The sequence below is a fragment of the Gracilinanus agilis genome, chromosome 6 (genome assembly GCF_016433145.1).
Source record: "Gracilinanus agilis isolate LMUSP501 chromosome 6, AgileGrace, whole genome shotgun sequence".
NCBI classification, from domain to species: Eukaryota; Metazoa; Chordata; class Mammalia; order Didelphimorphia; family Didelphidae; genus Gracilinanus; species Gracilinanus agilis.
Window position 1 is genome coordinate 229,995,415 of NC_058135.1, and position 14,877 is coordinate 230,010,291.

At 39.9% G+C, this 14,877-nt stretch overlaps 1 protein-coding gene across 1 annotated transcript in view; it reads right to left on the reverse strand.

Annotated features, from left to right (window-relative positions):
* Positions 1-1,095: 1,095 nt before the first annotated feature.
* Positions 1,096-14,877, reverse strand: part of SPON1 (spondin 1) — a 401,779-nt gene continuing 387,997 nt past the window's right edge. Inside the window, exons 11-16 of the mRNA XM_044680980.1 lie at positions 13,018-13,200; positions 10,449-10,619; positions 9,711-9,878; positions 7,534-7,698; positions 6,661-6,924; positions 1,096-2,324 (exon numbers count right to left, since the gene is read on the reverse strand). Of these exons, the coding sequence (XP_044536915.1) occupies positions 2,161-2,324; positions 6,661-6,924; positions 7,534-7,698; positions 9,711-9,878; positions 10,449-10,619; positions 13,018-13,200 (1,115 nt within the window). The 3' untranslated portion in view covers positions 1,096-2,160. The remainder of the gene's footprint in view (positions 2,325-6,660; positions 6,925-7,533; positions 7,699-9,710; positions 9,879-10,448; positions 10,620-13,017; positions 13,201-14,877) is intronic.

Below are 14,877 nucleotides of genomic sequence, written 5' to 3' on the forward strand. Positions count from 1 at the left end.
TGGATCTCTAGAGATCTGTAATCAATAGAAGGAATTCTTTATTAGGAGCATCCTACTTCAGCAACGATCTATGCCTCTAAATCACAAGTTTGGACAAAAGCACATAGAAACCTAGAGCCAGTTCAAAGGTTCTTTTGGAAGCCATTTAGATGTCGCAAATGGATGGGTAGAATGATAGAAGAGGAGCCTGAATCTCTCTGCATCTTTTATTGGAAATAGTTGAATTTGCTGGGGTTTATAATAAGACAGTTCAAATACCCAGATCACTGATTAGCTTAAAAAAAAAACATGCCAGGCAACCACAATGACATCTTTATTGAACAGTCTCCTATGTTAAAGAAAATAATGTATATATTCACATACAGAGCTTCTGTATATAATATTTGAAACTGTCCTGACAAATTTAATTGAAATTCTTCCTGAAGGATGGATATTCAAAGAATTTCAGACATTCAAAGTATTGTACATATTTCATAGAGACCCCATGTAAATATTTGGAGAAAGGAGTAATAAAAGCCCTGGTATGAAAATTAACCTGGAATTTTAAGGAACAAATCTCAAGACATGAAAATAGACAGAATTGGCCTCAGTGAGATATTGGTCCCTTCACACCAAGGCCTCAAGGAAAAAGAACAGTCTAGGATGGAGTCCGAAGAGTGGATCCCTGGAGCCACGAAGTCATCCTCCAAGAAGGGGTCATTATTTACAAGGGAATTTGTAATGCACAGTGGAGTTTGGGGACACTAGGGAGAAAAGTCCCTTTTGCACTTAGGTTATTGCCCCTGGGTCCTAGTACCAAAGCCTATGATTGCAGGCTTTCATGACAAATCCCCCTAGAGATAAATATTTGGAAATAGATTGGGGCTCTCTCTCAACTCAGGTCCATTTCCCCTGGAAAGTATCTGTGGTCTCTGACAGCTCTCTGGGTCACCAATATATACTTTTCAAATTAAGAGATGTTTTAAGGTACAAAGGAAATGGTTTAATGAAAAATAGGTTTTTTAACTGCAAATTAATTTCTCATTTCAAAAAATTATTAAAAATGAATAAGCCTTTCAAAATGACAAAATTGTGTGAATACAGCTTGAGTAAATGGTTGACCATCTGAGGGGCAGGAGGACCCAGGGCAGCCTCCACAGTTCTGATGTCATGAAGATAGTACAGGAGGGTACATCCCTATGTCAAAAAGGTTAAAAGGTTGGCTTCTAAAAGAAATGTAACACAGAGATCAAGAAAAAGTGTCTTTAAAAAAATCCAGCCATTTCTAACCAGTGTTTACAATATGAACCATTGGCCAATTTGTTTATCGGTAATACTGTCTCTTATTCCCACTGCTAAAAAATGGTAAGATCCTGGGAGGCAGAGTTTATCACATTTTTTTATCTTTGCACCCTCCCTCCCTACTCCATTTGCCAACTATGGACCCTGCAAATGGTCTGCATTTAATGACTCTTGTCTGTTGAGTTGAATATAATAAAAATAAATGTGTTTTGTTATTTCTTAATCGAAAAGAAAATTAATGCAACGGAATTGCTGATGTCTCCACATAAGACCTGCCAACCGAAGGAGATCCAAAGAGAAAGTTAATAACAAAGATACTAGAAATGGACCATCGTCCTGAAGAAGATCGGTTTACCCCAGGGGAGAGAAGGAGAGTGGTGCCTTTGGTCTGGCAGAGATTGAATTCTGACCCTTCCATACTCTCGGGCTGTCACCGACACACACTGCTTAGGCAGCATTAATTCGGGTTCAAATACACAGATGCTTCTCCACATGAAACAAGTTTCCTTGCTTCCATCTTTCTTCCCTTTCCCCTTCCTCTTTCTCTCCTAGGACACTGGTCTACTTCTCCTGTACAGTCATGGACACAATCTGTTTTAGTAATTCAGTGACCCACAATGACCCACTAGGATTTTTCTTTTTTTTTTTTTCTGCACTAAAGGGCTGCTGGAGCTCCGGGAGATGATGCCCAGCGTACGTCTCTGAGGAAGTATTTTTAAAAGGGACTCATTGCCTGCGCCAGCAAGCCTAGTAAGCAAACCACACTGCAAAAATGAAAACTAATATACACAATTTGCATTTCTTTAAAAAAAAAACCCAAACCCAAAACCAACTTTCCATCGAGCCCAGAGTGTGTAAACTTCTTAGGCCAGTGTTTTGCTAACAGGGGTGAACGTTGCATGCTCTTATCTCCTTCTTGTCTTTGCAGCTGGTAAACTGGGAGCTTTTAAATCTCTTCTTTACAGTCATGTAGCGCTCCTGAATCCCACCCCCGCACAGTTTGGTACATTCCGACCAGGCGGTCCATGGGCGCATCCTACAGCCTAAAACACAAAACAGGTATTTATTAAGACCTTAAGGTAAAGTTTCTAGAACCCAGCTAGTAACTCTCATTAGCTGAACCCTCTTAACTGGCTAATGTTGCCCAGAAGCAACTAATTAGTGGATAGATCACCGAGTCTGGAGTCAGGAAGACATGAGTTCAAATTTGATCTCAGACACTTACTAGCTGTGTGACTCTGGGCAAGTTGGTCTGAGTTTCCTCATCTGTAAAATGAGCTGGAGAAGGAAATGGCAAACTACAGTATCTTTAAGAAAACCCCACAATGAAACAACTGAATAATACCAAAAATGATTTATAGCAATTGCAAGTGGCATTGTGTACTTCTGTGGGATGGCTATTGGAAAGAGTACCAGATTTCAGATCAGAACACTTAGGGTCAGATCCTACTGTGTGACCTTGGGAAGTCCACTAATCCCAAGTTTCCCATTTATGAAATGATGAAGTGGGAATACATGATGTCTTCTCACTCTAAATGTTACGTGTGCTCCTATGCTTCCACCATCATGATTCGTTTATGTCTATGTCCTCACTAGAGCTCAAAGGGATCATAATTTCAACTTTAGATGCCACTGAATCCAACCCCTTATTTTACAGATAAGGATACTGAGGAGTCAGAAGTGAGGTGACTTGACTAGAGTCATACAGCCAATGAGTGTCCAAATCAGGATATGAATCCAGGTTTTTCTTCCTCAAAGTACAGTGCTCTACCCACTACCCCAATTCTGCCCTCACATTATATTGTTACCTGAATAATGCATTTGCTCTCTGAAACAGTTAACTTTAAGAACAAAGGAGTCAAGTGAAACAGCCTTGAAAATATTTTTTGAGCCTCAGAAGACAGTACTTTGCTATGAGAACATAAGTATTCCTAGTTGTGTCCAGGGTACAGAAAAGGTCCTGGAATCTATTTATAGGAACAATGTGGTTTATAAAGATGGATGGTGGGAGTATTTGATCATAACCACTTTTTTATTATAGTTATTAAAGAAGAAAATGTGGGACAGTAGAAAGAGCTCAGGACACAGAGTCCAGTGGACTTGCATTTGGCTCTAGCTCTATTAGTGCCTGTGTGACCTTCGTCAAGTTGCTTAACATTTCTGGGCTTCAGTGTCCTAAAGTGTAAAATAAAGGGCTTGGAATCTATGATTTCTTCTGTCTCTTCCCCAGTTTAAGCTTCTCTTTTGACATTTTTTTTGTTACTGTTGTTGAGTTGCATCCAACTCTTTGTGATCCCATTTTTTGAATTTCTTTGCAAAGATCCTGGAGTGGTTTGTCATTTCCTTCTCCAGCCCATTTTACATATGAATAAACTGAGGCAAAGAGGGGTAAATGACTTTCCCAATGTCACACAGCTAGGGTCTGCGTCTGCATTTAAACTTGGGTCCTCTTGACTCCAAGGGTGAGTGCTCTATTCACTTATCTAGGTGCCCTATTCTTTTGATTTTAAGGCATACCAATTCTGGGGATACCATCCCCCAAATGGATCTCCAGATATCTTTTCTATTGCCTTTGTATAATAATGATGAGCTTTTAGAACCAAGTAACAAACTGGCAGTTGTGTTTTGGGGGGTACCTTGGTCAACTTGATTAGCTTACCAAGTAGTGAGCTTTTGACTGGGACTTATATCTTTCTCTGGGGGGGAATGGTTGCATGCCTGTTGATAATCTTGATAGTATTGGGGTGAGTCCAGTCCTCTATCCATTGCATCACTTAGTTAGTAGTGCAGTAGATAGAGAACTGGAATCAGGGAAGACCTGAGTTAAATCTGATTTCTGACATTCACTATCTGTGTGACTCTGGGCAAGTGATTTAACCATTGCTTCCATTTCCTCAGCTGTAAAATAGGGATAATAATGGAAGCCACCTCCTAGGGTGGTTATGGAGATCAAATGAGAGACCATGTGTAAGGTACTTGGCACATGGTAAGTTCTATACAAATGTTGGCTACCATTACTTACTCCTAAGGCACATCAGCGCCTATTTTCTCTACCTCCTCATCTGTCCCTTCTGGCTTTCTTCAAGTCTCAGCTACAATCTCCCCTTCCACAAAAAAAGTCTTTCCACGTCCTGCTTAATCTTAGTGCTTTCCCTCTGATACTTTTCCCAACTTCTCCTGTATATATATATATCTTGTTTGTCCATAGTTGTCTGTATATTGCCTTGTGCACTGGACTGTGAGCTCTTTAGAACAGGGACTATTTCCTGCCTTTTTCAAAAATCTCTCCAGTGCCTGGCACATAGAAGGCACCTAATAAATTCTAATTGACTGACCATATTGATATCATTTGAGATAAATATATTTTTCAGTGTCCCCAGTGGGAAAAGTGATATTCACTTTTCACAAGACTATATCCTATGGTAATTACTGAAAAATCAACCTCAAAATTAATTTTGAGAACAGATGTACCATTTCAGAATCCTCTCTTTATGTAGGTTATCATTTTTGCCATGTCTATTTTTCCTTTTATACTTATTCCAGTCTAGTCTCTTCTCTGTTCCCCGCCCCTAATTTTCCAGTTCACTTTCTTCTAGCTCTCTTCAGTCAATATCTCCTTTTTGGCCAAGGAATTTGGGAGTTTGGGGTTGATGGGTGAAGTCAAGGGATCGATTTTCTTTTCATTTCCGAGGTGGTAGTCTAGGTAGTCTCAAAATTCATCTAACTGAATCTACTATTCTTTTGCTTCATGTTTTAAAATTGCTGATAAAAAATACTTATCTCAATGGCAACTCTGGATGGAAAACAGTATAAGCCAGGAAGTTGGGGAAGAGGAGAAAGACAGAGACAGATAAAGCAGTTTTGTAGTTTTAGGCTTAATATCTATTGTCCTTGACTTGGGGTCTGGAAGACATAAATTCAAATCCTAGCTAAGCTGCTTACTATCTATGGGATTCTAGGCAAGCCATTTAAGCTCTTAACCCTCAGTTTGCTCAACTGAAATATGGAATTAATAATGGCACCCACTTCCCAGAGTTGCAAGAATCAAAGAACAGATACAATGCTCTGCAAATCCTAATGTACTATATACATACTAGTTATTATAGTAGCTTCACAGATTGGAGCTGTTCTGATTAAACCCAGAGTGCTAAGCCATGAGTTGTATTTAGCGCTGTGCAGTGGAATGGACATAGGCTTTGGACTAAGAAGACCTAATCCCAAGTCTGATGTATACTACCTATTATAACCTTAGGCAAGGCATATAACCTCATGGGCCCTCAATTTCCTTATATGTAAAATGAGTGACTGGGAAATAGGACTAATTGGCCTCTAAGATCCTTTCCAGTTCCAGCCCTATCATCCTGTGTAATTTCTTGGAAACGAATACAACACCTTAAGGCTTCACTATAGCTTGACTGGGGCTGCATGGCATCATTTTAAAGTCATAGTATCCATTAATTAATGGACTTAATAGCATCTCCTTCTTCCAATCAGCCCTATCTTTGTTGCTCAGGTCTTATGTTGCTGTTGGCTCAGTAAGGGGTCCATCAGATTGCTGACATAACCGCAATTCTATTGTTTTCTCTGGATTGTTTGCTCTGGAAAAGCTTGCCCCACTGATAGCATGAATCATCTCACCCAAATCCCTCAACACTTTGGAAAAGAATGGCATCTTGGCAGCTAGTCATTGAGAATAACAGGGACCCCAGGGGCTCTGAGCAAGAACAGTTAGGGGAGACACTATGGAAAAACAGAAAACACAACAACAACATAACCTTTGTGAATCCTTCCTTTTAACAGGAAAATCTCAATTTAGGTAGAAGGAAACTCCAGCTAACACTGCTATTATTAACATGAGGGCTGTTTATTACTTCTCTTTCTACACTCTCTGGGCCATAGAAAATGGCTTTCTTGGCATGCTTCACATTATTCCTTTTTATGGAGACCATGATCCAACCAAATAAGCCAGTTCATTATTCTACATCCCATCTCTCTTGCCTGGAATGCATTCTCATCTTTCTTCAGCATCTTAAAATTTCCATTTTCTCTCAAAACACAGCTTTCTATATGAAACCTTCCCTGATTCCTTTAGCTGTACCTGTTTTGTATATTCTCAAACAAGGACATGCAATAGAAAGGAAGCTCCTTGAGGGCAAAGGCTCGTTCTTTTTTCCTCTTCTTTTCTTTAGATTAACTTTGTATTCCCAGTGTTTTGCCCAGTGCATAGTGCCTAGCAGGCACCTAATATTCGTTGATTGATGGATAATATATCTTCTGTCTCAAAGGGAACTCCCCTTCCTAAGATTGTCTTCTCTAAGAAGACTAAGCTTCTCTTCTCTGGCAGGTCCATAGCCTGGCTCTATCAATGAAGAGACGTACCTGGGTACTGCTCACCATCAATTTCTTCTTTCATGGATTCACTCCTCCTGTTTTCACGGACTTCTCTCCAGCGCATTTTCTGGATCAATGGGTTTCTCAAGCACTTCCTAATTCGGCATTTTTTCCGTTGCACAGTTTCTGGACAGGGAGCTCCTCCAAATTGTGGCTCCATCTTTATCATCCGGGTCCTGATCATATGGCCTTTCCCACATGACTTGTTACATTCGGACCACTGGGACCACTCGGTGAGCTCACAGTCAATGGCTGGCAAAAAAGGAAAGTGAGTGTTATCAGTAGAGTTGGATCCTTACTATTCTTGGTGAATTTCTTCAATGAAAACCAAGGAACCAACCATATGTGGTGTGCCTAGTAAGTCACAGAAATCAGAAACTGATATATCATCAGGCATATTCTTAGATAAATTAAATGGCCTTCTCTTATCTTCAAAAGACAGTATAGAATATGCTTGGTGCCTGGCATATAGTAGGTACTTAATAACTGCTTGCTGATTAAGGACAGCAGCTGAGTTTTAGATCCCTAATAGAGTTGCCCAACTTGAGTTCCTTAAAGAGTATGTATGTGTGCTGGCAGGATCAAGGTAGGAGCTATAGAGTAACTTAGACAAATAAGAAGTCAGGAAAATGTACCAGTTTTGTATTCAACCTTTACACAATTAAGGATTGGTTATATTATTGGAAATAATTTTAAATCTCACATTTCCTTTAAAGGTTAGTGGGTTAGGTCTGTCTTAAAAGCCATGCATTTTCAGATGAGAGAGAAAGAACTAGAGGAAGAAGTAAAGTTGGAGAGGAAGCAGACAGAGAGCCACAGAGGCATGTGGGCATGACACAGAAACTCAGATCCTTCACTTACGGCACTCTGGCAGCATGCACTTTTCCACCTGCTCCAGCTCTTCATTACAATCTCCAAGCTCAGCGAGAGACTTCAACATCCTTTGGCGGGTCCTCATTCCCTTCCCACAGGTCACACTGCAGTCACTCCATTCCGACCATGCAGACAGCAAGCAAGGGATGGTATCTAGTCCAAGAGCCAGTTGTTAGCAATAAAGAAGAAACCCTGATGCACCTTTCCCTCATCCTTAGATTCTGACTTCTCTCTAGACAGGTTTATTTAGGGTATTCTCATGAAATCAACTGACTGGGGTGCTGAGCCATGTCAAGGTGTGTTTGACTAAGAGTTGACGCTGTGGAATAAAAAGTTGTATAATACATCACTCCCATACTGACTATTAGGGGAGGCGTTTCCTTCCTCTTCATCCCATTCCATTCTATCAGGTAGCTAATATTAGTATTTAAAACAGTTGAGGATAGGGGATGCTACCGTAGGACACTTAGCAGGACACTGCTGAAACAAGACACGGGCAATGAATTTGCAGGTATAGGACTTGGGTTCGAATCTTCATTCTGTGACTCACTGGATGTGTGGTCCTGGTCAAGTTGCTTCAGTCCTCTGTGCCCTCAGCTTCCTCATGTATAAAGTAAAGAGTGGTGAACCTGATCTCAGCAAAACCTGGATGACCAGGTCGTTGGACATGTTGTACAGGAATTCTTGTTCAAGCCCGAGTTGGACTCAGTGGCCCCTTAGGCCCTTTCCAGTTCTTAGAGTGTAAGTATATAGGCATAGATACAGATAAAAGAATTTTTTGCATATGATTGTTTTTGCATGTGTTGTCTCCCCAAACTATATTGTAGGATTTTTGCAGGGAGGCTGGTGGCAAGAACTGTTTCCTTTTCCCTTAGTCTAATTCTATGATGAAATTCCTGGGCAAGTCACTTAAACTTTCAGTGATCAAAAGACTATCAAAGAACCATAAATGGTAGGAGAGGTCTGGTGATACATTGGGAGAGGGGGCTTCTTTATGAAGGAATTTCCCATATCAGTAGAATCATAAATCCAATCCCTCTTTCTATCCCCAAACCTTGCACGGTGCCTGGCATATAGATTCTTTTTTTTTTAAACCTTTACCTTCCATCTTAGAATCAATACTGGGAATTGGTTCTAAGGCAGAAGAGCAGCAAGGGCCAGGCAATGGGGGTTAAGTGACTTGCCCAGGGTCATATAGCTACAAAGTGTCTGAGATTAGATTTGAACCCAGGACCTTCTGTTTCTGGGCCTGACTCTCAATTCACTGAGCCACCCAGCTGCCCCCTGGCATATAGATTCTTAATTCATACCTACTGACTGATTTTGATCAAAGTTACTTTATTTTACAAATCAACCAGTTTCCTCATTAGATAACTTGGTTTAAAACATTTCTCACATGTTCATATAAATATAGAGGCTGTTATGATTAACAAAATATAAATTTAAATTAAATTAACTTATACTGGGTGGGTGCAATCATATACTGGGTATTAGCTAAGTCAGTTTTTTTTATCTTTTTTAAAGTGAATAGTTATGAATAGCATATATCATCATATAGTACTTTTTAGTGTTGGAGATCTTTATACTCAAATATATTGGGAACAATTGGACTACAAACTTTTTTTATGATTTTAAATACAGAACTAGAGGGAAGCTTAGAGCTCATATCGTCTGACCCACTCCTTTTGTCACTGAGGAAACTGAAGCCCGGGAAAGTTAGGTGACTTTTCTAAGGTGACACAGGTAGAAGGTAGCAGAGTCAGGACTTGAATCTATATCTCTCCTATCTCTAAAATATTATTGGTGCTATTTTATCATATGCAATTGGTTACTTCCCATAGGGCATGGTGTATGTTAGGGTGCTGGCAGAAATCATCTAGTCTAATATTCTTGGGGCTGTGATGCTTCCCCTGTGGCAGGGCACAAACCCTACTGTAGGAAGCCCACCTTCTGGGAATACTGTTCCTCTGTCTGTCTCCTGGAGCCTTAGCCACTAGCTTTACCCTTCAAAGCCTACTTGGTAATAGGATCCTCTAGCCTCGGCTCCGTATTTGGAGAGGAAGGCTGGACTGAGGGATGCCTTTAGCAGCAATGACATGCACAAAAGGGACCAAAAGGACACCCTCCTGAGCCTTGCTGGCTTTCGATGGGGACGGAAGACTCACGGCACTCTGGCATCATGCACTTCTCCACCTCGCTGGTTTCTGCCTTGCACATGGACCCATCTGCCGGGCTCATCTTGATCATTCGGTGTCGCTTTTTCATTCCCATCCCACAGGTCGCGCTGCATTCATCCCACTCTCCCCATTCAGTGGTGAGGCAACTGCTGGGAGCTGGTCCATTTTGTGAGAAGGAAAGAGACAAAGGAAGAAGAGTTAGAGAAGGGATCTGGTTTGGAGCTCCTGAAGGTGGGGATTCTTCACCTGGGGTCTGCTGACCCCCAAGAAGCTCATGGATAAGATTTCACAAAGAGATCAACAAAAGGGAAAAGGATCTGTTTTTACACAAATATTTTTAGCAGCTCTTTTTGTGGCTGCAAAGAATAAGAAACTGAGGGGATGTCCATCAATTGGGAAATGGCTAAATCTATTGTAATATATGATAGTGACGGAATACTATTGTGCTGGAAGGAATGAGGAGCAGAATGGTTTCAGAAAAACCTGAAAAGACTTTCATGAATGGAATGGGACAAACCATTTGCATTTTTTTCTCTAACAACTAAATGAAATTTAATATTTCCTTCCATTATGAATGTAGATAACCAATATTATTATTCTGATAAGAGTCCATGGGCTTCACCAGACTGCCAAAAGGGATCCATGGCATACATAAAAAGGTTCAGTGACCCTGCCTTAAGCTATCTGACATGACACAGAGAAAGACACCATCAGCCTCGCACTCACAGCATTCCTCATTGACAGTGCACTTCTCTGTTTCCTCAGTAGGCACAGTGCATATAGAGCCATCTTCAGGGAACTGTTTCACGTATCTCTCCCGGGAGCGCATCCCTACACCACAGGAGATGCTACATGGTGACCAGGTGATCCACTCTGACATAGTGCAGGTGGAGCCATCTACAACAGAAGGAGAGTTGTTTTAGCTAGGGCTAGGGATCTCCTAGACATCCTTCTTGGCTCTAAATCAGGGTGCTACAGGAAAGATGGAAATGCCAGCTGCTCTGCAGACTCCAAGGCAGGAAAAAAGAAATATCAAAGAAATGAAGCAAAAGCAAAATTTAATGTCATTGGTGTGTAGACAATAATCATCACCAGAGACCAGAAACAATGTCATATAGTGCACAGAGAACCAACCTTGGAGCCAGTTAGACCTGGCATCAAGCCAACCTTTCAGTGCCCTGGGCAGCTCTCTAAGACCTTAAGTTGCAGAGAAGGTGCCAATCTGCTTTGTTACAGGAAATTTCCTTTGCTGGAAATTCCCTGTATCAATGAGATCATAGGTCCAGACCCTTCTTCTTTCCCATCATAATATATATCTGTGAATCACAAATTACTCGGGTTGGGGATGGGAAAAGAAAGACAAGGAGATGGACAAAAAGGGAATTAGAGTGAAAATAAACATTTCTACAGCTGAAGAAACACAAATTTCTCCAAAGTACTCTGTTCCCTATTAATAGCAGCTCAAGTTTGTGTGTAATTTAATAATTTGGTACACTCTTCCATGATCATGATAACTAGAAGATTGTGAGTTGGTCTGGATTTTAATTTTATAGAGCTATGTTCTAACTCCCGCTATATTCCTGACATGTCTAATGAGATAACAATAATATTATTTGCACAGAGCTTTATATTTTACAAACCATTTCACAAATTATCTCACCTAATCCTTACAACTGCTCAGTGGGGCAGGTACTGCATCTCTGGTTTATAGATGAGAAAGTAAATGCACACATAGGCAAAAGGTCACACAGCGAGTAAATATCTGAGTAAAGACTCTAACTCAGCTCTTTCTGACTCCAAGTCCTGTACTCTAGCTACTATGCCACTAGGCAAAAGGTTCTATGATCACACAAAGAACATACCCTTCTATGTGCCTGATGATATAGCTAAGAGTCTTCTTCATGATTTTGGTGACGTATAAATTAGAAATATCCTTCCTGAAAAGGCATGACTATTTTTCCTATTTAAAAAATTATACTTCCTTAAATAGGAACATTTCAAATTGTCATCCTCTTCTGTCTCTACCTCCTGACTCAAATCCATGAAACTAAGCTCATAATGGACTTAGGCATAGTAAATGTACGTTAGGATGAGATTTTTCTTTTTTTGATTGGCAATGGCTTTACCTTTATTTTTAAATTTTTTTTTTAAATTTTGAATATTTTCCCATAGTTACATGTTTCATGTTCTTTCCCTCTCCTCCAAATCCTCCCACCACCCCCCTTAGCTGATGCATAATTCCACTGGGTTTTACATGTATCACTGATTAAGACCTAATTCCATAATATTGATAGTTGGACTTCGGATAAGGAGATTTGGGGGCATCCTTATCAAAACACTTAATTGAATAAGAAAACCCATTAAAAAGAAGCCCAAATGATAATGGAGCTCACTTAAGTTGGAAGCCCTATTCTTCTTGTAGAGGAATCATGAAAGATTGCTGAATCTAGATGCAGAAAATCTGCCACCAGAAGTTTCCAGAATTCTTCATCCTCTTCTGTCCTGGGAAGGATGAGATACCTATCCCATAGCCATATTGCAGCAAGGGGTAAGCTTACCCAACTTAATTCCCAGCCACTTTTCTTTGGTGATAAGAATTGGAATAAGCTCGGATAAACAAAATAATATCTAGTCCGATATCATAGCTGTTCTTGCTATTTGCTCTTCACTGGTATTATACTGGCTGGGTAGAATAAGAGATACTAGAAGAACTGAGTCATAAACATCAACTGAGATAAACATCCATGATGTAGAGAATCACGGTCACCGAAAAGATCCACCAAATGATAATTAGATAAGTACAAGTGCAAATAAAATGATTGATTAGTGGACTTGGCTTTTTTTTTCTAGAAAAAATTCTGGAAGCAATTCTTAAAAGGGTAGTTTGTAAGTACTTAGAAAAGGAAGAAATGGTCATTAAGAGTTGGCATGGGTTAAATTAAGAATAAGTCATGCTATGAAAGAAGTTAAAAAGGGGTCCTAGAGAAAGAGAAGATTTTGTTAATTTGCCTTCGGAAGAGTGCAGACTGTGAGAATTGCTATTAGTTTTTTTTTTGAAGTTCAATGAAAATATAACATTACCCAGTAGGGGAAATGAGCTAGAGTCACCTTGAGAAGTAGAAGACACTATGTTCAAGAATTTAGCAACAAAGAATATTAAAAAAAAGGATATAGTATCCAATAAACCATTTTAAACTCCATTATCTGTTGGCTACCATCACTTTTAGTTGTAGTTTTCTTAGCCTTGAATGGTCTTCACGTTGCCAGTCACACACTATATTGACCAAATCCTTACCTTCATCACTGCAGCCAGGACCCATGCATGGCTGGAAGTCTTGTGTGTCAGGGCATGGAACGCTGAGGTCAAGCTGAGCTTTCAGCATGCGTTGTCGCATCCTCTTGCCTTTGTCACATGTGGATGAACTGCAGGCTGACCATGGGGACCAGTTGGAATAGATGCAGGTCTCAGGGGTGTCATCTGAAAAGAAGGTTTAGTCTTCTTAAAGCAATTGTTAAAGCTATTTTTCCCTTCATACCTACAAAAAGATTTTGTGCATGCATTATTCCAGGGGCACACAGGCTGATGTGGAAGCAAGACCTGCTCTCTCTGTGTGGCCATTGCCTGTCAGTACCATGACGGTAAGGTCTTATGTTTCTTTCTTTTTTTTTTTTTTGACACTCAAGGATTCTGGTCAGAAATATTCTGGACTTTTTGAAAGGGAAATACTTTAGATTTTTTTCTTCTTGTCATCTCCCATCATAAATGGTACCTCACTTAGAAATTCTGTTCTATGGGACTTCCAGAATTTCCACCAATGTCCTACCCAGGTGTTTCACTGAGGTTATTTGAATATGACCTTAATTCCTTGAAGACTACAGAAAGATCACACCAAGCTGGGGTATCTTTTGTTATAGAGGCACATCATCCCAACAAAATCATCATTCTTCCTCACTCTCCTTTAACACTTCAAATTTATAAAGCCATCTACATGTAATCTCATTTGGTTCTCATATCAACCCTGTAAATGAAGGGATACTATGAGGAAATTGAGGCTCAGAGAGGTTTTATGACATATCCAGGATCATACAGTGAGCAAGAGCCTGAGGCAGAGTTTGAACCCAAAACTTACTGGCTCCTGATCTAGCATCCCAAGGTTGAATATTGTAATAAGGAATAAGTCAAGGTAGAGCTTGCATTTTCCAATATACTTTTCTAAGCTTTTCACCTATCTACCTTGACTTATTCCTTATTACAATATGGAAGGAAGAAATTTTCAGCCATAAAGGTTGCAAAAGGAATGTCTACACTGATAAAATCAAGAAGATTTGACATACTAAAAACAATACCCTACAAACAGTTGGGTGGGATCGAGGAAAATATAAACATCTAGGAAGGAGGCTGGTGGGAAAGGGGACTTCTAGTAGGCAGAGCATCAGTGTCTTTAAAAGAGGCAATGACTTCAAACAACACAAATGTTGTCAATCCTGATTATAAGATTCATAAACCAAATTCTTCGATATACACATCTTCAGAAGATGACTTAGGAATAAAAAGTTAGAATAAAATAATAGCTAACATTTATATCAAGCTTACTATGTGTTAGGTAATATGCTAGGTGCTTTACAAAGATTATTTTATTTTGTCCTTATAATATCCCTGAGAGGGAGATGCTATTATTATCCCTATTTTACAGATGAGGAAACTAAGGCAAACAGGGTAATGTGACTTGCCCAGGAGCCCATAGCTGGTAAGTGTCTGAAATAAGATTTGAACTCTGGTCTTCTTTACTCTAGGCCCAGTACTCTATCCACTATGGCATCTAACTGCCCACTTATCTGTTAGAGATGCCCCCCTCCTCAAATTTGTGTATATGTGTATATATACGTGTGTAAAGTCTTAAGGGGGAGGGATGAGGTAACTACATGGCACAGTTGACAGACTGATGGGCCTGGCATCAGGGAAACCTGAGTTTAAATCCTGCCTTAGTCATTTACTTGCTTGTGTGATCCTGGATAAATTACTTAATTTCTGTTCACTTCAGTTTTTCTATCTCTAAAATTGGGATAATAATAGCATCTTCCTCCCAGGGTTGCTGTGAGGATCAAATATTATATTATTTGTAAATTGCTTAGTGCAACATCTAGAAAATATAGA